General features: G+C 44.3%; 1 protein-coding gene across 4 annotated transcripts in view; it reads right to left on the bottom strand.

Annotated features, from left to right (window-relative positions):
• Positions 1–23,102, bottom strand: part of cntn1b (contactin 1b) — a 39,989-nt gene that overhangs the window by 11,157 nt on the left and 5,730 nt on the right. The window contains exons 1-12 of one of the 4 annotated variants that reach the window (XM_018747538.2): positions 16,579–16,923; positions 9,859–9,988; positions 9,290–9,328; positions 6,219–6,345; positions 5,225–5,406; positions 4,891–4,986; positions 4,439–4,645; positions 3,325–3,424; positions 2,984–3,165; positions 2,505–2,629; positions 917–1,034; positions 289–439 (exon numbers count right to left, since the gene is read on the bottom strand). In XM_018747538.2, the coding sequence (XP_018603054.1) occupies positions 289–439; positions 917–1,034; positions 2,505–2,629; positions 2,984–3,165; positions 3,325–3,424; positions 4,439–4,645; positions 4,891–4,986; positions 5,225–5,406; positions 6,219–6,345; positions 9,290–9,328; positions 9,859–9,913 (1,382 nt within the window). In that variant the 5' untranslated portion in view covers positions 9,914–9,988; positions 16,579–16,923. Of the gene's footprint in view, positions 1–288; positions 440–916; positions 1,035–2,504; positions 2,630–2,983; positions 3,166–3,324; positions 3,425–4,438; positions 4,646–4,890; positions 4,987–5,224; positions 5,407–6,218; positions 6,346–9,289; positions 9,329–9,858; positions 9,989–12,868; positions 12,899–13,565; positions 13,596–16,578; positions 16,924–23,102 lie in introns of those variants that run through there. The other 3 variants (XM_018747536.2, XM_018747535.2, XM_018747537.2) reach the window with 3 other exon arrangements.

The following is a 23,102-nucleotide window of genomic DNA, read 5'->3' as shown; positions in this document are numbered from 1 at the left end:
CAAGGAGTTAGATGGGATAAATGGTGGGTGCCCATCTCGGAGAGTGTGCCTCCACATGTCCATTGCAAAAACCTACCTTAGTCCTTAGTACATGCTTGTCAAAGCTTAGATATAATAAAACCTTAATTGGCTGTCAAGGTAAACTGGTCACAAGAGCTCGTTCAAGCAGTCCAAGCAGTAGAGCCCATATTGTTCCTGCTGTGCCATACCTATACACTGAGGGACCTGCTCCGCCACCCTCCCCTCCTCTCCCCACCTCCCACACATCCCAGTGCACTGCTCGCTGACCGTGTTGAGTTGTATAGGACCTCTGTCCCCTTGCTCCAGGTGATCTTAGGCTTGGGGGCTGCCTTGGGTTTGCACTCAATGACCACGCGTCCGTTCTGAGCCCCCAGCAGCCTTTTCCTCACGGGGTTGTTCTCGAAGTTCGGAGCACAGGCTGTTGAAAAGAGGACCGGCCGATGTGAATTTCAGGAAGTCGAAGCGACCGTAAATGTAGAGCTGCTCCAAGTTTCTCCACGCAAGGAAACTGCTTTTTGAAATGAGAGCGAGATGTGATTTTTTTTTTCATTTGCATTTTTAAAATTCAGATCACATTTATCTTTCGGTATTGCTGAAATGACAATGAAATATCATTTTGTCCAAAAAATGTACAAAAGGCAAGCCTTATCATGGGACACACTTGCACTTTCACACCACTGCATTTGTTTGATGGTGTGTTCTGTATTCCCCCATTTCACTTTCAGGTAATGTCGCAGGCCTTGCGGCGCACGCTACGTCACACGTAGGCTAAAGTCATGCCCGTCGTATCAAAAATGATATAGAAGTAGTGTCTGACATACTGTACTACTGTACATATCCACGTTCGGTAACACCTTCCGGTCGATGAGCGCTGCAGACTGACGATGGCACTCACCAATCACGCGCAGCTCAGCGTTGGCATATATGCTTCCGTGACGGTTCTCCGCGATGCACTGGTACATCCCGGAGTCCTCGAAGGTGAGCATGCTGAACTTCAGCTCTCCCTTGCCGTGCTGGAAAAGGACAGCTCGCGTTAGCTTCAGAGTCCCCTGGCTCAGTCGCTGAGAAGCACAAAAAGGTCGCCAGCACTTAGAGCGGATTCGCCAGGTTTCAGATATTCACTCTGGAGAGCAGGAAGGTGCACCTCTGAAAAATAATCTTGGCTGTTCAGCTGCAGCTGACACACTCAGCCCTTTATGTCTGCAATTTTTTTTACTTCTTTATGTATGTGATTTGCTCCAGAAAATAATAATAATGTCCTTTTTTCAGTTGCATCGATGAAGCTTCTCTGAATCGCCTGCACTAGGAGCAAACATACGCCAATCAGCTCACGCTCTGCCAAAGCCTTTTTTTCACCACATTTATTTATTGAGCTCACACTTTCCTTCATGCAGTGCTAAAATAGTTACAATGATTTACCCATTCATACAGCTGGGTAGTTTTTTACTGGAGTAAATTAGGGTATGTAATTTGCTCAGGGGTACTACACCAGAAGGTGAGATTCAAGTCCGGAACCTCCAGAGGTGGCAGCTCTAACCACTACGTTACCAGCAGCCCATATCCATGTCTTCACCATCTATGTTTGAGACTATGACCAAATTCGGAAATTAACAATTTGTTCATACATGCATACAACTTTTTAAGGATTACTGGGTTTAAAGGGTGACAGCGAGCCATTTATGATAATTTAATCTTTGTGGCGGAACCTGAGCCCAGAATTGCTGTGACCATGAAGTCTCCAGCGTACACAGAATTCTCATGCTCTTAATGTAAATACATCCTGCACAATGTAAATTACATGTTCTGTATAGTTCTCTTTTTTGTATTGTATATGTAAATCTTTTTATTTAGTATTGTGTGCGTTGTTGCCATATCTGTGTGCTGCACTGTCCTGTATTTGCACTCATCTGTATGGCGACATGGTGGCAGAGTGAGTAGCGCTGCTGTCTCACAGCACCTAGGTGGTGCGAGAGGACGTGCGTTCCATCCCCGCTCAATCTGTGCGGAGCTTGCATGTTCTCCGTGTCTGCGTGGGTTTCCTCCCGCAGTCCAAAGATATGCTGTTCAGGTTCACCCACAGTGTGTGAGTGAGTGACAGAGAGAGAGTGTGTTCTACTGATGTATGGATGAGTGACTCAGTGTCAGTAGTGTATCTAGAAGTGTAAGTCACTGCAGTGAATAAGGTATGTGGGCTGATTACACTACATAGTATCCATTGGAAGTCACTTTGGAGAAAAGCGTCTGCTAAATAAGTAAATTACGTAACACGCTGCACTATATGTTCTATGTGGCACGAGGGTCCAAAGAGAAGCAAAATTTCGTCCTCCCGTATGTATAACTCACCAACAGGTGGAATGACAATGAAGTTGACTTTGAACAAGAACCACATCAGTGACCCAGTGCCCCTGATGTGTCTGCAGTGTGTTGCCACGCTTTCCCAACAGAACCGTAAGCGCAGCTGACTTTTCACATTTCCGCCCTACCGAGAATCCGTTTTTCAGCCAGCGGATGTACGGCTCTGGCTTGCCGTTGGCTATGCACGTCATGGTCAGTTCACTGCCGATGTCCTTCTCCGTGTTGTTGATGTGTACGGCCCACTCGGGGGCAGCTGGATGGAAAAGGGGGGGATTTGAGATAAAGGAGAGAAACACAGCTGTAGTAGGAACCTCAGTAGAAATATACTAACGCACAACAGGGTACATACTTCATGAAATGAAGCGTAAGGCACCCGGAGCCGCTCTTTTACGATGCGGACAATACACCCTACCCATTTCCTGCAATGTATCATTCATTAATGTCAAAAATTTTCTGAGAAAAAGAAACAAGAATGTTGTTTCTACCGAATTTCAGTTTAACAGACTGAAATATGCCTATGAAGAGAGACTGTCACATTTAAGTGGACACACACATGCTAGTCAAGGATGGGTCTGCTAATATAGGCACGGAAATTCAATGGCTGTACCTTCCACATAGACATAGGCTTTGTGCCAGTCCTTCCCTTTGGAGTTCAGGGCCTCACACTCGTAGTAGCCCTCGTCCTCTATCTGAATGTTGAAGATGTGCAGCAGGGCTCCTCCCATGGTCACCTCGTGATTGGCAGGTAACTCGGCATTTACTTTCCTCCACCGGATCTCTGGGATAGGGCTGAGTGCGACACGATGCCTCAGGTTCTACAGTGCTGGCTACAGCCTTTTGTCCCATCCAGCACCTGCTCATGTTACCGCCAGCTAACACATCGACTAGACTCCAATCTATACTGCAGTCCCATTGAGGAAGTGATTAAGAACAAAAAGGGTCACTCACTTTCCTAGGGCGAAGCACTCTAGAGTGATGTTCTGATTAACCAGGGCGTAGATTTTGGGAAATTTGACTCTTATGTCGGCCGGATACTTTTTCACCGGACCTGGAGAGAGACAGAGCATCGGCAAAGGTCGGCTGCATCCCGCAATCGCTGGGATGCCACGCGCTGTACAGATACGAGAGAAATCAAAGACACGGAAGGGAAACACACACACATTTTCGGAACCGCTTGTCCCATACGGGGTCACGGAGCCTAACCTGGCAACTCAGGGCACAAGGCTGGAGGGGGAGGGGACACACACCCAGGACGGGACGCCAGTCTATTGCAAGGCACCCCAAGCGGGACTCGAACCCCAGACCCACCGGAGAGCAGGACCCAGTCCAACCCACTGCGCCACCGCACCCCCCGGAAGGGAAACATCTTGCGCAAAATACACATAGATATCAGTCATGTGGATTGCTCCAGGACCTTCACTTTCCTGTTTTCAAACTATCTCTGGTAGAAAGGCTGCTCGAGGTAGGAACACAGAGAGACTGGCTCTGTTAGTAACTCTTTTTTGTTTGCAACTCCAGCATCATTATTACCAACAAGTAAGAATCAGAAGAAGCAGAATAAAACAACATATGTCCCTCCATTTATTTGCAGATAAGATCCACGGATATAACAAAAATAAAAAACACTTTATCTTTATTAACTATAAGCTACATTAAAGTTAAAACTATTTTAAAATGACTACAAATAAAAATACTTTCCCTCTACAGAGTCTCGTTCGCAAATGTGTTATCGATCATCGTGTTGTTATTGTGTTCACCGATACCGATGGACACCACACTGTGGAAGTGAGGTGAATTAACCTCGAATGGGCTCTAGGGTGGTCTTGCCCTCCTGTTCTGGTTGTTTATATATTTTCTCACATCTTTCAACTGGGAATATAAAAACGGGTCAAGCCTGCTCCCCAACAAACTGAAATTTTAGAAAATAAGCACGTAAATGAAATGAAATCAACGTAAATAAATAAATGGGAAAAGGCTTGTCTTGTATCTTGGGAAATTCATACATGTACCGATCGCAAGATGAGACCCGGATCCAGACCCAGATTCACCCATGAAAACTCACGTTCCGGCAAGGGGATGAGAGGAATGAACTGGCTGAAGACACTTTTTGAGATGGAAGGGCTCGACATGAAGCACGAGTAGTTCCCGCTGTCCGAGGCATCCACTCTGGCGATATACAGGTTACCCGTCGTCTGGGAGACGAACCGACGGTTGTCCAGCGGGATGAAGACCGGGAACTCGTTCAGGATCCAGCGAAAAGACACATCATCTGACGAGAGAGATGTATTTATATCATTTTATCCGAGTAAAGCCAGTAAATAAACATTACAGCTGAGACGTAATAAATAAGTCCTTAATAAAGGGGACTTTCCAGTCCCAAGGACTGAGTGGAACTGAGCTCTGTGTATTTGAGGTACACTAAAACAGGCAAGTACCTAAGGTAAAAACCCAGTAACTAAGCAATACGCGAGACCTGTTAGCGCACAGCTCAAACGCGCTCAGCCCCGGCCTTACCTGAGCTACGCTCCGGAGGAGCACAGAGCAGGACAGCCCCTTGTCCTTCTTTCACCTGCACTCCCTCGCGCTCATCCGTGGGGAAGGGGTTCAGGTCTGGGAGACATTCATTTCACACCACTTAATGACTGTTGCTTTAACTTCATATTCTAATAAGGCTCTTAGCAGTTAAATGGCTTTGAATAGGTGTATATTTGGACTTCTAGCAATTTTGCATTTTATTCTTCTGTGGAACACTAATCAGAAATAACCCAGACGCTCACATGGTGCATCCCTGACGGACAGAAAACGCTCCTAAAGTCTTTAGCCTCAAGTCACCGGCTAAGCGACTTACATCCAAACCTGACGGTGGCCTCCTTGCTGATGATGATGCCGTATACATTCTGGGCCACACACACATATTTGCCTGTATGCTTGCTGCGGTCGGGGTTGCTGACCACCAGGTTGCCGCCCACCAGACTGTAATGCTCGTCTGGCTGCTCCAGCAGCTTGATCTCCCAGTTGTTCAACCTCCACCTGGGGCAGGAAGACATGTCACTCACCTGCGCGGCACCGTGACCCGCTTTACCACTTAAAATCTCCAGCGGTGGCCAACCATTCCCAGCCAAGGGCCACAATCATTACTGTGAACTGGTTTGAGAACCACGCATATAAAAATCATAGTAAGTGGCACCCTGAGTCATAAATGTCTAAATTGAAAGTATTTTTCTTGCATTCTGTTTAGATTCAGTGCATTTCAAGTGTTGTATATGAGTAACTGTACTATCATGTGGTTAAACAGAATGTACACAATTTCACTCTAGGTGTGGTACATATTTATTGTACGAATGTTCTTGCGCTCCACATTAAGCTTAGGCTGGCTGCATGCAGGCCTCAAGCTACAAGGTGAACATCCTTGGCTTGGACTAAGCAATCTCCTCTGTGCCTGTTTTAAAACGCTGCGTGAAGATGGAAGCAGCACATAGGTTTAGTTTTGCTCTTCTTCATGATCCTCTGCAATCAGCGAAGATCAGTATAGGAGCTAATGTCGGACTGATCCTGCTGCTGTCAGACTGCCTGCGGCTTTAATGGAAAGCTGAGGCTCAAGCCATGGAAGTGGATAGATTAATGCATGACAAACTCGGTGGGGGGAAAGAGGGGAGCTAATCTCTCCTCTTCCACCCTGCTGGACGTGACCCAATGAGAGCTACAGTATACCCAAGATCTTTGGGTATTAGGGCTGGATAAAGGGGTGGGCCGATAGAAGTGGTCATGGTAGGGCCAGTTCCTCTGGCAGCATCTCGGGCACAGAAGGATATTGTACTGTACTTGTATGTGGGGTACAATACTTGTATGTGGCAGGTGGGTTCGCCCGTGCTCGGCAGTTCATGGAGAACTTGGCTTCGGGGGCCTCCTCGGCATAGATTGCGTCTTGGGGCTGCTCCTCAAACACGGGGCCATAGCCTGTGGCGTCATCTGAGCGGCAGGAGAAACACACATCAAAGGTCAGCAGACAGCTAGTCAAGTCATATATCTTTGTAACCTAATTCAAGACTTTCAGCTGTAACCCAAGCGATGGAAATCTCAGTGAAGACAGGAAGTGGAAGTGAGCTCTGAAAATGTGCGCAGCAGTGCCCTCTAGAGGAAATCAGGCATGGAAGTGGCCTGAAATGTAAAAATATTACATTTCACGGAAGTTTTAAGTGCTGTGTTCCAGGGTCTTTATTTTAGGATTTTACCTGCCTTATTGTCCAGTCACACACAAGGCCTACAACCGCTTATCCCGAGCGGGGTCGCAGTGCACTGGAGCTTAACCGGGTAACACAGGACACAATGGGACACACCCAGGACGTGACGCCAGTCCACTGCAAGGCACCCCAAGCAGGACTCGAACCCCAGACCCACCACAGAGAAGGCCCCAGCCAAACCCACTGCACCATCACACCCCCCCCCCTTATTGTCCCATTGTATTTAAAATTTAGTCATTCATTTTAAATTTACAGCTCATTTAGAATCAATACAAAATGCACTCCTACCGAGTAAACAACACTGAAGAAAAGCAGTGATGCTGAACAGATTTGAAAGCACAGAACACTGAAGTACCGCATCCTTTGAATTGTGAGCTGGATGTGACAGATGGCCTATGTCTAGGGGTGGGGTTGGGCTGGTTGTGGCAGGATAGAGAGCCCAAACTGACTCCAAGTTCCCTGGGACCATTCCCTCTTCCTCCTCTCCCGGGACTGTTCACAGGTCACAAAAAAAATTGGCGATGGAAATTGGGATCATCTGCACATCACAGCAGACTGTCCCCTGCCCACAACACAGCTATCAGAAAGTCCCACTCATTAGCATATGAGATGAGCAAGGTAGGAGCGGGCAGCGTATTTTCAGTCTGAGCCCAACGCCAAAATATTTTTTGTAATACTTCAGAACAGGATGTGAACCTCTGGACTTTTCTGGTTAAAATTCCAAGGCATATAGGTGTGAGAAAATGGAAAATTGTGCTATATAAATTATTAGTACAATAATACACACACACACACACACACACACACACACACACACGTTGACTGAAACTGCTTGTCCCAAGTGGGGTTGCGGCAAACCGGAGCCTAACCCGGCAACACAGGGCACAAGGCTGAAGGAGGAGGGGGCACACCCAGAACAGGACTCTAGTCTTTCGCAATGCACCCCGAGCAGGACTCGAACCCCAGACCCACCCGAGAGCAGGCCCTGGCCAATCCCCCCCTGTGCCACCGCACCCCCCTAGTACAACAATATTAAATAATAAAATTAATAACTAATAACAAAAGCCTTTAAACCTCTTTGTGGAATACTTTCAGGCAAAATTCTAGAGAGAAGTATTTCATATCCATGGACAGATAAATATTCTGGCCACAGGAAATTGCACAATTTCCAGGAAGCAGCATTAAAGCCATGACCTTACAATCGAAGGACCCTGGTTTTTATTCCCCACCCCCCGACCAACCGGACTACTGTTGATGAATCGATACAGGAAGAATACCAGGCTGTTTAAAAGGGTAAACTATTGTTAGTAGCCGAGTACACAGACAGAACGTTGTCACCTGGGACAAGGGTGTCAGCTAAATAGATAACTGGTAATAGTCAGAGACATTGCAATTACTGTTAGACAAACTGGGTGAAATATGCCAGTAGGAACAATCAGACAGCGAGTGGTTGCATTTGCTTCTCTGCCCGTTTCATTATATTTTTTTGATTATGACGCCTGCTTAAAATTATGACTGTAAGCAAATGCTTGCTTCCAAATACTAAAATCTCATGCGATACGGTGCACTCTACGCAGTCCATAAGGAGCCGATTTACAGAGGCACACCAACACATGTATCATTTAAGAGAATAAGCAATCTGGGCCACTAATTTATTCAAAAGAGAATATGGTGATTGGACGGCTCCTTACTGCGATTAGCCTATAGATCAAAGGCAGAAATGCCACGAGGGTCTATAAATGATTAAACACAGCGAAATAAACTTGCATTTCCAAGCTGTAAACATTTCAGGAAGTCACCGATTTGCCTGTCTAATAAGTTTACCGCTTGACATTTGATTTACATATCCTTGCTGGATTTACATATTCTTATTTCCATAAAATGTAGATATAAAGCAATCTGGGTTTAGTGCCTTCTTCAAAGGTGCACAGGTGGGATTTCACTGCTCTGGTCTATCAAACAGAGAAGCACAGAGTTCATCCAGCACAGATGGAACCCCTGATCTTCCTTGTTCACGCCTCATTTTGGAGCACTTACTTTACTCCAGGAACCCGGGTTCACAAAGATTAACTACACCATTAGAACATCTTCTTTCTTGACAATTATGCATCCATATTTCTGTAAGAGACTGGGCATAAGATAACCCAACGTGGAGCATGAGAGAACAAACCACACCCCACATGGGAGAAGAGCTGCCAGGTGTAGCTTATGAAGGGTATGATGATGGACTTTGGGACCAAGCGGTGCTACTGTTGCTGTTGGGTGGTTTACGAATTCCGTTGAAGTTGACTGTTATTTCTTTTGTGGTCACACTATTGTTCTGCCACTGGTGCTTTCTTTAAACTCCACAGTTCCACCCTATGCTGCCTCACATCTGGTCACTCCCTGGACTGGAGGACACATCGCCGTGTCACATCTTGTCTTCGCCGTTCCATTCCACACCCGAATGATATGCATTTGGAGCTCATCGGTGAATCATACTTGATCCCTCCTTCTCCTTAGATGATCTTTTCTGAAACATAATTTAACTTAAAATACGCCTACCGCTCATCTACAGATAAATGTGCGCTATGTGAAACAACCAGTTTTTTTTACACTTAACATATCCAGTAATTAAGTACAGCTTGGTTCAGTATTCTTTGCCTTGGTATGAATCCAAAAATGCTGCTTACCACCGTAGATCCTGGGTATGTCACCAAACAGTAATGCTCCTGTAAAATTGTAGAGGAGAAAGCAGAAAAACTCAGTTAATTTTCATATCATAAAGTTTTGCTTATAAAGTGTCTATACAGCCATCTTTTGCCGAAACAAGATTAATTCGTTCCGTTTAGCAAGTTCCTGTTGCGAGGAGCTCAAATTCTTATAATCGGTTGCTGGATGGAAAAATAAGTGACCTACAATTCATGAAAAATCTCAAAATAAAAAGTATTTTTAAGCATGACAAAGAACAGCATCAACACATGTTATAACATTTCTATTTATCTTTTTCTAGCTTGTCTTTTTATGTTCGCATTCACTCATCAATCACCGCTTGTCCAGGGTAGTGTGGCGGTGGTCAGGAGCCTATCCCGCAGGCAGAGGGAGTGAGACAAGGTACACAGTACACTGGACAGAGACAGATCGATAATCTGACTCTGAAACCTTTATGACATAAAAAAGAAAGACCTCAAAAAAACTATCGCTCTGCGAAGAACATTTTACAAGGGGTGCGTTTATGGGGGTCGACACGGCAGGTACTCACCGGTGAAAGGGATGGCAGGAGAGAAGATGAGGAGGACCAACAGCAGACGGGTCATGGTTCTGTGTTCAACGGGGGTGTGATCAACATTAAAGCGGCAGCCACTGGGGCATCGGTATAGGGAGCTGGCTTCCTGTGGGGCCGAGAGAGACAGAGCATCCAAACAAGTTCAACAGCGTCCTTAAGGGAAACAAAACATAAATTGCTATTATTAGCATCTATTAGACTATTATTAGCTCAGCAGAAACTTTTCATGCAAAATCATTTCACAAATTTGCCAGTTTTACACTTTAATGCACGAGACTGCCATCGTACTGTGAACGGAGAGAGCTTTTTTTATTTACGTTCAGACAACTTCTACAACGAACAAATCCCACTAGGGAATGAAGTTAATCACGACTAACAGCAGCGGGTGTTTTGGGATGTGAGCGAAACACTGCACCCTTAACACAAGTACTGTAAATGGCACAATCAGTCTCTACTTAGCAGAGCGACGTGAGATTGTGCCTTTTTCCAATTTATTTCATCATGGCCTTGAATAATTTTCAGTTTTTTTTAAATTCCCTTTTGAGAAAACGCACTTGTAAAATATTGTAAATGAAACAAAAAGTGAATAACTGGTGGACTGAAAACAGAATACATATACTTAAGTAACACCTATGGCAAGGAGTATCAAATTCAGCACTGTATTACAAATTCATGGGATGTTTCTGATTTGTGATTGATTTTTAAAGACCTTGAGTGGGTGTTTGTATTAAAAAAAAAAAAAAAAAAACCCCAGACAGACTTGTCGCATTTACAGCGTTCCCCGAACTCAGTGCAGCTGCTGAGACACACAAGGGGGCTTCATACCCCACATCACTGGTATCCTAGCAACACCCCTAAAAAGGGGCAACTGTGGCATACTATGACCCTTTATGTCCATAAACATACTTAAAAGGTGGTTGTTGTTTTAGGATACCACAACATGGTGAAGTGCACCATTTCTGGGAAAACCTGCCATTCATCTCACTCTTTTCTCTCTGCGTGGTGTCAGTACTATTATAATGTATAATGCGAGTATAATTATAACGCATTTTTAAAAATGTAGCACAAACAGGGCTACACTCTGGAGTTTCGGGTTAAAAAAAAGCATGTTTGATATAACTCTACGGAACTGATATGATTTATTTAATGTATTTCATTTATTGATTTGACAGACAGCATTAACCGTACTGTAATCTCAAACCGACCATCCCTTTACATCCCGAAACTGAGTAATGATGTCAGAGGTTTGGAGGATCTGCTTCATATTCCTTTTCCACACTCAGATTAGCAATTGTCTGCACCTTCATTTATCGTGACTACATGCCCCAAGGCAGGGCGGGCGCAGGGGGGCTGGTAACAATGAACGTGAGGACAGGAGTGGGCGAGCTCCTCTTATCTCCTCCCCAGCAGAGGCACACAAGAGAAACAGTATTTAAAAAAAGTTATTCGACACCATCTAGGCCAGAGCTGCAGCTAAGATTTAAAATGAAAAAGTCTGACCTTTGAATAAAGTGCTTGAATTCCATATGCCTTCCAGCCACTTCAGTACGCCACTGTAGGGCCGAGATAATCGCTCTAGGGTGTCCATGAAGGCTTAGTTGGGGATGGTCTTACAAAATGATCCTCGGAATGGCAACACTTGATAAAAATATGATCAGGAAAAAGTCTATCTACTGTGCAGGAGTCAGGAATGAGATGATTTACCGTAAGTAAAATACATTAGTGACAGCCCGTATTGACGGCATTGGCTTACACAAGGGATCCAAACTGCAACTTTGCTGCTGCATGATTTGTAGAAATAATTAATGTAAAACAGTCTGAAAGGACATAGATGTAAATACAATACAGCGATAGTGTGAGAAATTGGATTTCTTGCGTATGCACTGGCTCAAAAGCAGCTGGAATACAAGAATTCAAAGAGCCGGAATAGAGTCAACGGAGCGGCGGTAAAACGACGAGCCCCCAGAAAGAACAGAACGTCAAAGCAGAAACAGTGATCAGCTTTGTACTATGCAGCCTATTCTTCGTTCAACAGAAGAGTGCCTCCAAACTGAGACCTGGTACAACCCTTCAATGGACACACTGGACTCCTCAGACGTAGATGGCAATACAGAAGTAGAAGTGATGAAAAATTAAAAGGTCTGATGATCCAACCCACAGATGACTTGTAATCTTGTATACGTAAGCTTTTCTGACAGCACAATGAGCGCTTCGTATGCACGTGATTCACCCTTCATGTGTTTGAAGGAAAATAAATGGACCAACCTGGTGCAGAATTGGCAAGTGTAAGCCCGTGGTAGAGGTGTCAAATCAGAGCAAAATACCTTGACCCGATTCTCCCGAAATTTGCCAATCCTGCCCTAAATAGCAAATTCCTATGATGAAATTCCTTGGAAATCTATATTGCAGCATGCCTCAGCAAGCTTCACTAACCTTTGTTAATACACATTTTTATGTTCATAAGAGTATATTAATCGGGTTGGGCTCTGGTCTACAAAGCTTTGGAGCCGTCGTTACCCACAGATGAAATGGAAAAAAAAGATGTCAATTCTATAAATAAACCTTTGTGTCTGTGATATAATCTCTCCACAGACAGATGTGGAAAGCTTTCTTCCCAATGCATCTCTGCTCTGGTCCTCTACTGTAAGCGCTTTAGCCAGTCCTTTGCCGAACAGCATCTTAAAGGTTAAACGTGTTATTTGCCGACGATGATCTCGATATGAAAGTTACAGGAAATGAGGCAACAACAAAAGCATCACCAAACAGCAATCGCCTGCTATCACATGCATGGCTGTAATGCTTACATGAAAAGGCACACATTAAAGAAAACTGATTTTGGTGCACAGTTCTGTAATGAACATGCAAAACACTGCACTTTACTCAACACGCTCACGCCGAACATTAGAGAGGTCTCCCCACATTTCGATCACATGTAACAGATGTTTGCCCGACTGTACAGGAGGTGAGGCTATTTCTGATTGCATACCAGGTGCCTTAAAACCATCGAATTTATCATAGCCGTGATTCTTCCTCCAGTCACAGCACAAAAAAAAACAGAAATAGAAAAAGTGTTAAAACAAGTGAAATATGTAGTGCAAAGCAGTTTTAAAGCTGAACAAGTTGAACAATGATCTACTGTTATAAGAATTTTTTACCTATATTAACAGTAAAGCGCTTGTATGTGTCTATGTATGCTTCTACCTCTCATGTTTCTATGCTATTAAATTGCTGCTCCATGTCTATTTTCAATTTTTTCTTGAATGATAACTCAAAATTGGACAACGGGCTGAGCCGGGGCATCTCAAAATCAGTTCCTTACGGCGCTATAGGTTTTGCGGTTTTTCCACGTTAATCCAGTCTTCCGGATTAACCGGTCCACTTGGTTTTTAATAATATGAAGTGTTTAAGCCTGTGCCTTTATATAAATGCAGGACAAACTTACAAAACACAGTCGGTAATTAAGCAAGTAATTAATTTGAACAACATTAAATTTGTATATTAAAGAAACACCAGCATGCACATGAAAATAGCTAAGGAGCCAAGTTTAAACTCCTAGTTTATTGTCATGTTGCCAAGAGAGCTTCGGAAATCAGGTTTTTATTTACAATCATCTATTTGAAAGGGGAGAACAAAGCGGACTTCACGAAATAAAACAACGGGTGCTTGTAAGATGTCCTTCTTACCTTTCTAAGAAGAGACATTACTGTTGAAAATCCGGTGCCGAAAAATGAGCCCATGATCTGACCAGTGCTCCACGCTGTTGTAGATGGAGTGTGTACACCTCTAGCTCCCCTCAATCCCACAGTCCCTGTTTGTTGTTCAGCCAGCCAATGTTGGATAGAGCAGCTTTTCAAGCACAGAGACAGCGTGAAATCCCCTGAGCAGAGTAATGCAAATGGTGCACCGTGGAGAAGGGGCTTCCCTGCAGAGCGTTCAACTCCCTGATGGAGTCGTCTCCTCAAAAAGACGAAGGAGAAGGCCTAATCTTTTAAACCCCCGCCAGCTCTCTGTCACCTAGTGGCAGGCGAGACCTTGAGAAAGGACGTTCCAAGCCCAGTCACACTTTACCAGACTCGGGGCCACATTCAATGTGTGGCACGGTCACTTTGAGCTCAGACTGAGACCACGTGGCCTTCACCGTGCTCCGCAGAATAATGAAAAACGTTCTTCAAGCAGCAGCTAAGGATCTCAATGCTTTTTCAAATGCTACAAAAGACAATGTGATCAGCTATCTATCTATCTATCTATGTCTGTCTGTCTCTTTAAAATGATAAAACCAAGATACATTGGGTAGAAGAAGAATAACAAAATAGTAATAAATGCAGCGATCCAGAAAATGCTTATTCAAACCTAAGATGGCACAACAGACAGTTTTACAATATGCCAAATACATGCATGAGACATGAAAAACAGTCAAAAAACTAAAGCGAGGAATGGATGGCGATAAATGTAATATAACCATTCATTAGGAGGACTGAAAGTGAAATATAGAGATAAAATTGTGTGCAGACACAAAAGGCCCTAATGGCAGAGCACACACATTTATGCTATGGATTGGTTGAGTTGGATAGAAAAATGTGACATATGGGCTGCAGACATAAACTGATCTGGGTGGGAGAGAAATGGAGCTCGAGTGTTTTGCTTTCTTCGCTCATACTCTCTTGACTGCCGGTGCTTCAGGAGATGTTTAACTGAACGACAAATAGGGTAATGAGCACAGACACAAGAACATGCTTGGTTTCTGCAGACCTACATAAGGCCACATCACACACACACACTTATAATTGATGAGATACACTGGGTTGGCTCAAATCTAATCATCACCCACGAAGCATATTGTCTCTCAGTGGGCAGTAACTCATCTACACCCAATGGGACGGATTACAATTAACCCAAACCCACTCCACTATGCCTTGATGGAAATCGCACCAAGATTAGGCATGGAAAAGATACCCCTATTCATTGTTTTATTTTCTGAAAAGAAATCCTACTCGCTTAATTGTTAAATGTGAAATGTCAAGTGCGGCTTGAAATCAAATAAAGAAAATGAACCCTTTCCACAGCACTGACATTGTGAACATAATTGTCCACATTAAATCACGTCATGCTTTAAAAAGGCTTTTCGTTGCTCATGTCTGCAATCTGGTTGTTCTTCAGAGGAAAAAAGATTGTATACTTTAATGCTCTGTAAACATGCAAGAGTAAGTCAAAAATTATCTGCAATATTGAAAATATGATCAGAAACAAATTACTGCAGATGCTTTTTGACTTAACCTCATATTAATATTTCACATATTTTATCTGTGAAACAATCCCAGCTGCTGTATTTTTATACAGTCAACTGATATGCTACAAATAAACATAATTACTTGAGCCAAGCAGCCTTCTGCAAAAATACTCAGTTACTATCATAAAAGTAGCTGAAAGCTGTAAAAGGATAAATAATTATGAGTATACCAGTGCTGAATATATCTGTGTATATTTGTGCAAGCTAATTGTGTGTTAATAGCTCTAGGGTTTGGGGCCCCTGGCAACTCTCTAGCAAATTTCTAAGCCAAAAAAAAAAAAAAAACTCTTTCCTATACAGGATGCTGAAAAACCTCATTTATGGCTCTTGGTTTTATCTTGTTGAATTGTTGCCAATCCCACCTGATTGTGAAAGACTAATTTCCTTTTTTCAGCACTTACATTTATTAATTTATCTCACAGTGTTTCTCCAAAGCAACTTACATTAGCCTACCTACAATTATTCATCCATTTGTACAGCTGGGTTATTTTTACAGGAACAATTCCAGGGTAAGTACCTTGCTGAAGAGTACTACGGCTAAAGGTGCGGATCGAACCTACCACCTTGGGGTCTAAAGGCAATAACTCTAACCACATCACCACCAGTGTCCTTGAACACACTGCCCTATAGCATCTCACTAAGGTGATACATAATGTGAGCGCAGAATAGGTGGCAAATACTGTATAGCTGGGGGGCACGGCGGTGCAGCGGGTTTGACTTGGTCCTGCCTTCCGGTGGGTCCGGGGTTCGAGTCCCACTTGGAGCGCCTTGTGACGAACTGGCATCCCATCCTGGGTGCGTCCCCTCCCCCTCCAGCCTTACGCCCTGTGTTGCTGGGTTACGCTCCCGCTCGCCACGACCCCGCTTGGGACAAGCGGTTTCAGACTCTGTGTGTGTGTGCGCGTACTGTATAGCTGTGATTATACAATTTGTGAACGGAAGAAAAAAATAATTTACCTTAATCTGTATTTTGAACAAACAGTGCTGTATAATGAAATAAGTAACTTCTAATCTAGCTTTAAAAAGCTAGAACCTCTTTGTCCTTAATGGCACAGATTTGGCTCTACGTCTACGACTTTACAGGCTTAAGAGATTCCTCTTTCTTAACCGGCTTGCCTTATGTTCAACAGTACAATGAAACCCTTTTGGGCAGGAATACGCACAGAAAGCCTGAGTTGGGGGCAACAGCGAAATCTGGATATGATGCATGAACTGAAACACGAAGAGCTTTCAGGTTGTAACGAGGAGTCTGGAAAGGGGTTAACAAAAAAAGTTTACTAGACATGACACAGGCGACACGGTGCTCTCAACCGGTGAAAGAGCAGCCCAGGTGTAAGGCAGAGAAACATCTACGCCGAAGTGAAAATATCCTAGAATGGGAAACTAATTACAAACGCAAAAAAACCTACCAAGAATAACCACGCGGAGCCCAACTTCTGTACGCTGATTTATGGAGGAAAGAACAAATCCCGGAACGAAGCATTTGAAAGCGCTGCAGGTTTAAGTCCACAAAGCCTGCGCGTGGGTCCATTTCAAGCGTCTGCTTCCTCAGCCCGTGTGCAGCGAAACGTGAACGCTGCTCGCAATCTTTCCAACAGCGACGGATTATTTTGGAGGGATTTCTTTTTTTTTTTTTTTTCCCCCCTTCGGTCGCAGAACAACAACACAGCCTGTCAACTTTATCTCAGCGTGCGAGCGATCAGGCGGGGATACTTTTACTCGTGCATCCGCAATGACTCGGCCTTCGAGTTCGAGAAGCGTCGGGGGGTAAAAACTCGGAGGTGGAAGATTCCCGCCCCCTGCTTACAAACTGGCGCCACGTGACGGATCACGCTCCGTTCCTCCACGTGCACGCACAACGTCTGCTTTGCTCACAAATAGTCTAGAACATACGCATACCATTACAAGTGGAAAGAAGTTCTCTGAGACAAACAGTGTCATCTGATGTGTCAGCACACAAATGAGACACGGTCAGATATCCTTGCATAAACAAATAAACACACACATTACACTTATAGCTAATGCTTTTCTCCAAAGCAACTTACAATGGTAAGGGTACAATTACTTACCTATTTACACAGCTGGGTGATGTGACCGGAGCAATTTAGGAGTGCTACCTTACTCAAGGGCAGCGCAGCCAGAGGAGGGGATCAAACCTGCAACCCCTAGAGCCAAAAGCAGTAGCGCTAACCCCTACGGTACCAGCGGTCCCCTGGCTGATAGTTCCCTGTTTGCGGAACAGTCTTCAGTCCCTCATTCCTCTTGCTCTTCCCGATCACGGGGGCCCTCAAGGACACACGAGATCGGCCCCCGTGCCCAACTCGAACGGTGGCCTCTGGACCGAAAAACATCACGCAAGCAGTCCCGTCTAGGACGTGAGCCACCTTTCTCGTCCCACGCTCCGGCGTCAACAACGCCCCCTAATCTTCTCCCAGCTCGCAATCCTGCCTCCGCTTTGACGGGACACGCATATGTAGGTCACCATGCCCGTTAATCCCACTGTCCAACTCGGCACAGAAACACGCATGCATGATGCAGCAATGCCCACAGTCACGGCAAGGGCCCCGAAGTACAACGGCCTGCGTCCTCGGTGAAATCGCACGGTAACACCACGCACGTAATTTTACCATTCATTGCACCTGATATTTAGCACCCAGCTCACAATGAAAAAAACAGACATCGTTTACACGCAGAAAGCATCTCATATAGATTATGCGCTTCGGTTTCCAGGAAGTTTCTAAGCTTTTCCAAATCCCAGTCCTTCTCATCCACAGGCGCTTTATAAATAAAAGCCATGAATTTATTCCATTGATTTGATGTGATTTAATTCCAGAAAGAGGCAAAAATTGCCGGGTCACGGGTTTTAATCACGTTTACGCAAACCAGAAGGCAGAATTCACACAATGTCATATATACCATCTATGATATCAATAAAATAAAAGTATCACCTGTGGCCATAAGACATATTATTGCCTGTGTAAATGACAGACACGTGGTTGAAGTTCAGTGTGAACATCTGTGTAAAGCTTTCATCAAAACATGAATCGTTCGAGGCTCAGAATGTGCCCGAGGGATCCACGTGTGTATGCTTTGTTCTCTCCACGTTGAATCACATTCTAAAAATGTGAGAATGAGAAAAGACATTTGCAAAACATTCCGTGACAGTGCAATTCCGCTCAACAAATATTCCGTAATGATGCAGCTATTGAGCAGCAATCCATATTCTTCTTCAGACACATCGATTTTGCAGAGAATTGATAAACGCATAAACACATCACGTTTCCATCCTCTGGTGGTAATTTACCGCCGCTAATTGATAAGGGCTCCAGAAACCCAAGCCGCACTTGGCTGTACACCCCTTTCTCGTATCAATCGAGTCAATGAAGGATTTACTATAATAAACGGTGGTTGTGCTTAAAAATGATTATACAGTTAACTGTAGTGAGAACACATCATTGTAATAATTGGAATTAACCATGCTGAGAACTGAGGTTCATATGACTGATAAACTCTAAACAACGGGGAGTTCAAAGAATCCCGCAGAGGCCCGGGATTAGACACAATACACACTGGAACAAACAGCCTAACGTGGTTATGGGGTTATAAAGATAACCTTGAATTATTCTTTATTCTTAAACAACTCACTGGAACCATCGAACAAGGAAATACCTCAGAGCTCATGAGAACTAAGAATATGAAATAATAAAGAAATAATATGAAACAAAGCAAATGGATCTTGACCTGCCACTGGATTACATTTAACCCACTGTGTTTTTTGGGTGCAAAGCTCATTAAAAAGTTAATAGCTTCATTTAATTGGGCTGGATTTACAGTCACAGTGGCCCCGTGGGTCGGAGTCAAGGACACGGTTGAATTGTATACTTTTTCAACGACTTTGATAGGAATCCCTCAGAATATCCACCGGTAACATAACGGTGAAAATAAATAATACGGCCATGATTCGATCAGTATGCACCCTAAGTGGAGGAGCGGCGTATTGTATTGGCTGGAGCTGCTGCCTTTGGACCCAAGGGTCACAGCGCTGAATCCCAGGTGTAGTACCCTTGAGTAAAGTACTTACCCAAATTGCTCCAGTAAAATTATCCAGCTGTATAAATGGGTAAATAATTGTAAGTAGCTTAACGTTGTAAGTTGCCTTGGAGAAAAGCATCATCTAAATGAATAAATGTAAATTTGCAGCTACTTATGTGATGTACATTGGTTCATATGGTGGAATGTGACAAATTCACTGTACTTTAGAATCGCGCGTCTGCATCCAAGTCTTTCTTTCTGTTGATGTAATGCTCTCATTTTATTTTTCTCTGAGATGTACATCGCTTTGGAGAAAAGTGTCTGCTAAATGAATAAATGTAAGCATATATATAGTCTGGCTACATTAACACTGTGCTGCCTGTTCATTTTACATTTACTTAGGAGACACTTTTCTCCAAAGTGACTTCCAAACTCTATGTAGTGTTACCAGCCCACACACCTTATTCACCGTGGTGACTTACACTGCTAGGTACACTACTTACAATGGGTCACTCATCCATACATCAGTGAAATACACTCTCTCTGTCACAACATGTCTTTGGACTGTGGGAGGAAACCCCCCCAGACACAGGGAGAACATGCAAACCCCACAAAGACTGAGTGGGGCTCAAACCCGGATCCTCTTGCACTATCCAGGTGCTGCGAAAGAGCAGCACTACTTGTTGCGCCACCATGCCACCCATTTTATACAGGAGCTCAGAACATGTGTATAACGCCGTGATATTCACACACGGGAACACGTGAAAATGGACTTTAACTGCACAATGTCAGTTAAATTTGTGTTTCCAAAAATTCCAAGGTGAATTATGTATAATTTTTCCTGGGAATAAATCAAATAATTGAATTCTCTGTTTTCTCCACAGGGGGGCATGACGGTGCAGTGGGTTTGGCTGGGTCCTGATCTCCGGTGGGTCCGGGGTTGAGTCCTGTTTGGGGTGCCTTGTGGCGGACTGGCGTCCCGGGTTCCCAGCGTCCTGTCCTTGGTGTGTCCCCTGTGCCCTGTGTTGCCAGGTTAAGCTCCGGTTTTCCCGTGGCCCTGCTCGGGACAAGTTGTGCACGTGTGTGTGTGTTTTCTCCATCACCAAAAATCTGTTATGCTGACCTCTTCTACACAGGTGCTGAGCCAAGTGTCATGATGGGGAGAATTCAGTACTTTTACTGCGTTGGCCTTTCGCCCTTGAAATTTCACAGTCTGGCTAAAAGGAAGTAAAATAAAGAAAAGCCCACGCTGTCCTTTTGTTAGCACATGCTAATGGGAAATGACTCAACTTCCTATTCTGAATATGAGCATATGATTAACAATTTTAGAAAGCAGTTCATTATTTATCATTCCCTGATTGTGTATTTATGAATGGAAGGAAAGTGGATTCCGCAGGTCCTTAAAACAATTTCTCAGTCCACGGCAACTAAGCTCGGAGTCAACCGAATGGAAGGTCAGGCAGCAATGAGCCCTAATTTAAAGCAAGCTTCATTAAAACAAAAGAAATCAGAATTTTCGGCGCAAACCGGGAACTTCCTCCGGGAATATACCGCAGCAAGGCTGGCCAGCCTATGTATTAATTATTTAGCAAGCGCATTCCTCTATGAAGTGTTTACTTTGGTCTTGAAAAAAAGCGCGGGGGTCTTCTTTTTGAAGCTTCTGCCCCATTCCCAAGGCAGCCTACAAATCTTCGGCCCATGGGGCAGCCATCGTTGCCCCGTAATCTTCTTTTTAGTTTCCTGCACTGTGACAAACCACGAACCCTATGGACTTCAACAGGCCATACATCGATCCCTGCAGACAAAGCTCTTTCTGTCTCCAGCTCAAGGCCTTTCTAGAGGCACTCGGGAGCAAACGAGAAGATGTGGCGAAGCTCAAAACAGAGCGTGGCACAAAGGAACGACAGAGCACGCACGCTTATGCAGCCTACAGAACGCAACACACACTCCACACAGAAAGACCTACACCTACTTACCATGCTGGTAACCACACCACCCTAGTTAACGCACCTACTTACCATCAACAGACACCCAGTTGCCACGACTCTCCTGCTGAAGGACCTACAGTATATACAGTGAGAGGCAGAGAAGGACCAGTTTGGATTCCTTTCTCCCAACACCTCGCCCTGCTTAAGAGATTCAGAATACAGACAATTGAATCCAGACATCTGGGGTCAGTGTCCTCTTGTCCCATGAAACAGGACACTTGTCACAGAGACTTATACAGTTAATTGGGACTCGCTGAGAGGAAGACACCGGGGATGCAGTACGCCGACTGCAGACAAGTCTTCTCCAATCAAAGTTGCATCCCAGCCCACCGCAACCGGGTACCATAGCGTTTGGAACTGCCGCCTCTGGACCCGGAGGTCCACTTCCTATTGTAGTATCCTTGAGAAAGGCACTTATCCAGTTAAAAAATATGCAGCTCTTTACATGGGTAAAACATTATAAGCTGCCGTGAAGGAAAGTGTCAGAGATGGATAAATGTAAGGAATCGTCCCATCAGATACGCTTGGATGGGAAATTTCTAACTGTTCGTTTCCTCCTCTAAGCTGTTTTATGATCCTCCCTCTGTTACTTTGTTAGGACTTGGAAAAAGTACAAAGGTAATAGAGCAGAGCACGGTTAGAAATACAATAGTGTGACATACATCCCACTGCAGCCCCATAGCGGTCCTCCCATTCCCTTTGCTGCCACCCCTTACGCAGTCCTTGCGGTGCTGCTACAAGCGCAGGCGAGGCTGTAATTGACTATAATCCACTTCAAAAGGAATTAATCCATTAGATTCGGGGATTTAACTCCAGGAGCTGAACCAGCAATTTTGACTATTGTAGTTATGCGCATTCTTCAGTGTGTGACTCTGAACGTAGGAAATAAATATTTGTCACTTTTTTACTGATATTCTTTTCACCATTTCTCTGGCCTTGATTATCTTTTCCCTTTTAAACTGCACCATATCCAGGGCACAATCAATAAGTTCTAAGACCCACCACCGCCACGGTTACAATAGTATTACATATATTTAGCTGATACATTTATGCGTTCGGATGATTTCTACTGGGGCAATTCAGGGTAAAGTTTCTTGCTCAAGGGTATTAGAGCAGGAGATAAAATTGAACTTATACCCTCCCAGTCAAAAGGCAGCAGCAGCTCTAACCACTATGCCGCCTTCATACATGTGAACCAATGGTTTGCAACCCCAACACCATCATGTGGCAACCAGACTTAGAACTTCCTGGATGTACCACTGCTGCACTCCTCCACCTCTGGCAACTTGTTGGGCCCATGCACAAAAGGTCCAAATTCAAAAGCAGAAAGGTTTTACGTTCTGGTTCCAGCGCTGCGGAACGGCCTCCCTTCTTTCACTCAGAACTGCTGAACCTCTCTCAGCATTCAAGGAGGGTCTCAAAACACATCTCTTTCTACATGCAGCAGCTCATGTAATGTATATAATGTGTGAGACACTGCTGTGGAGAAAAGTGCCTATGACGTGAATAAAAGTGGTGGTGGTCCCGCGCACGAAAAGTAAGGTATGGAGGTTCTCGGTTCTGGCTCCGCTGTGGTGGAATGACCTTCACCTCTCACTCAGAACTGCTGAAACTCTGTCTACATTCAAGGGGGGTCTGAACATTTACCTTTTCCGGACTCACTTCACCCAAGATCTCTCCAGCTCATGTATGGTGTAAATGTTCATGCACCGTAACTTTATGATCATGCCCAGATAAACCTTTACACAGCTGCTACTCCTGTATTGTATGTAAATGTTTGTGTACCTTATAATAAATAAAAAAAAGGAGGAAGGTTATCAGGATTCATCTATCCTGCGTTTTGTGCACCTACTTGATCGATGAACATCGGTGCATCAAGTGGAAAGAAACAAACTAAGTTTACTTAAGAATCA

Source organism: Scleropages formosus, chromosome 2 (assembly GCF_900964775.1).
Source record: "Scleropages formosus chromosome 2, fSclFor1.1, whole genome shotgun sequence".
In the NCBI taxonomy this organism is placed as follows: domain Eukaryota; kingdom Metazoa; phylum Chordata; class Actinopteri; order Osteoglossiformes; family Osteoglossidae; genus Scleropages; species Scleropages formosus.
Note: the sequence above shows the minus strand (reverse complement) of the source record. Positions and strands in the feature narration are given on the sequence as shown.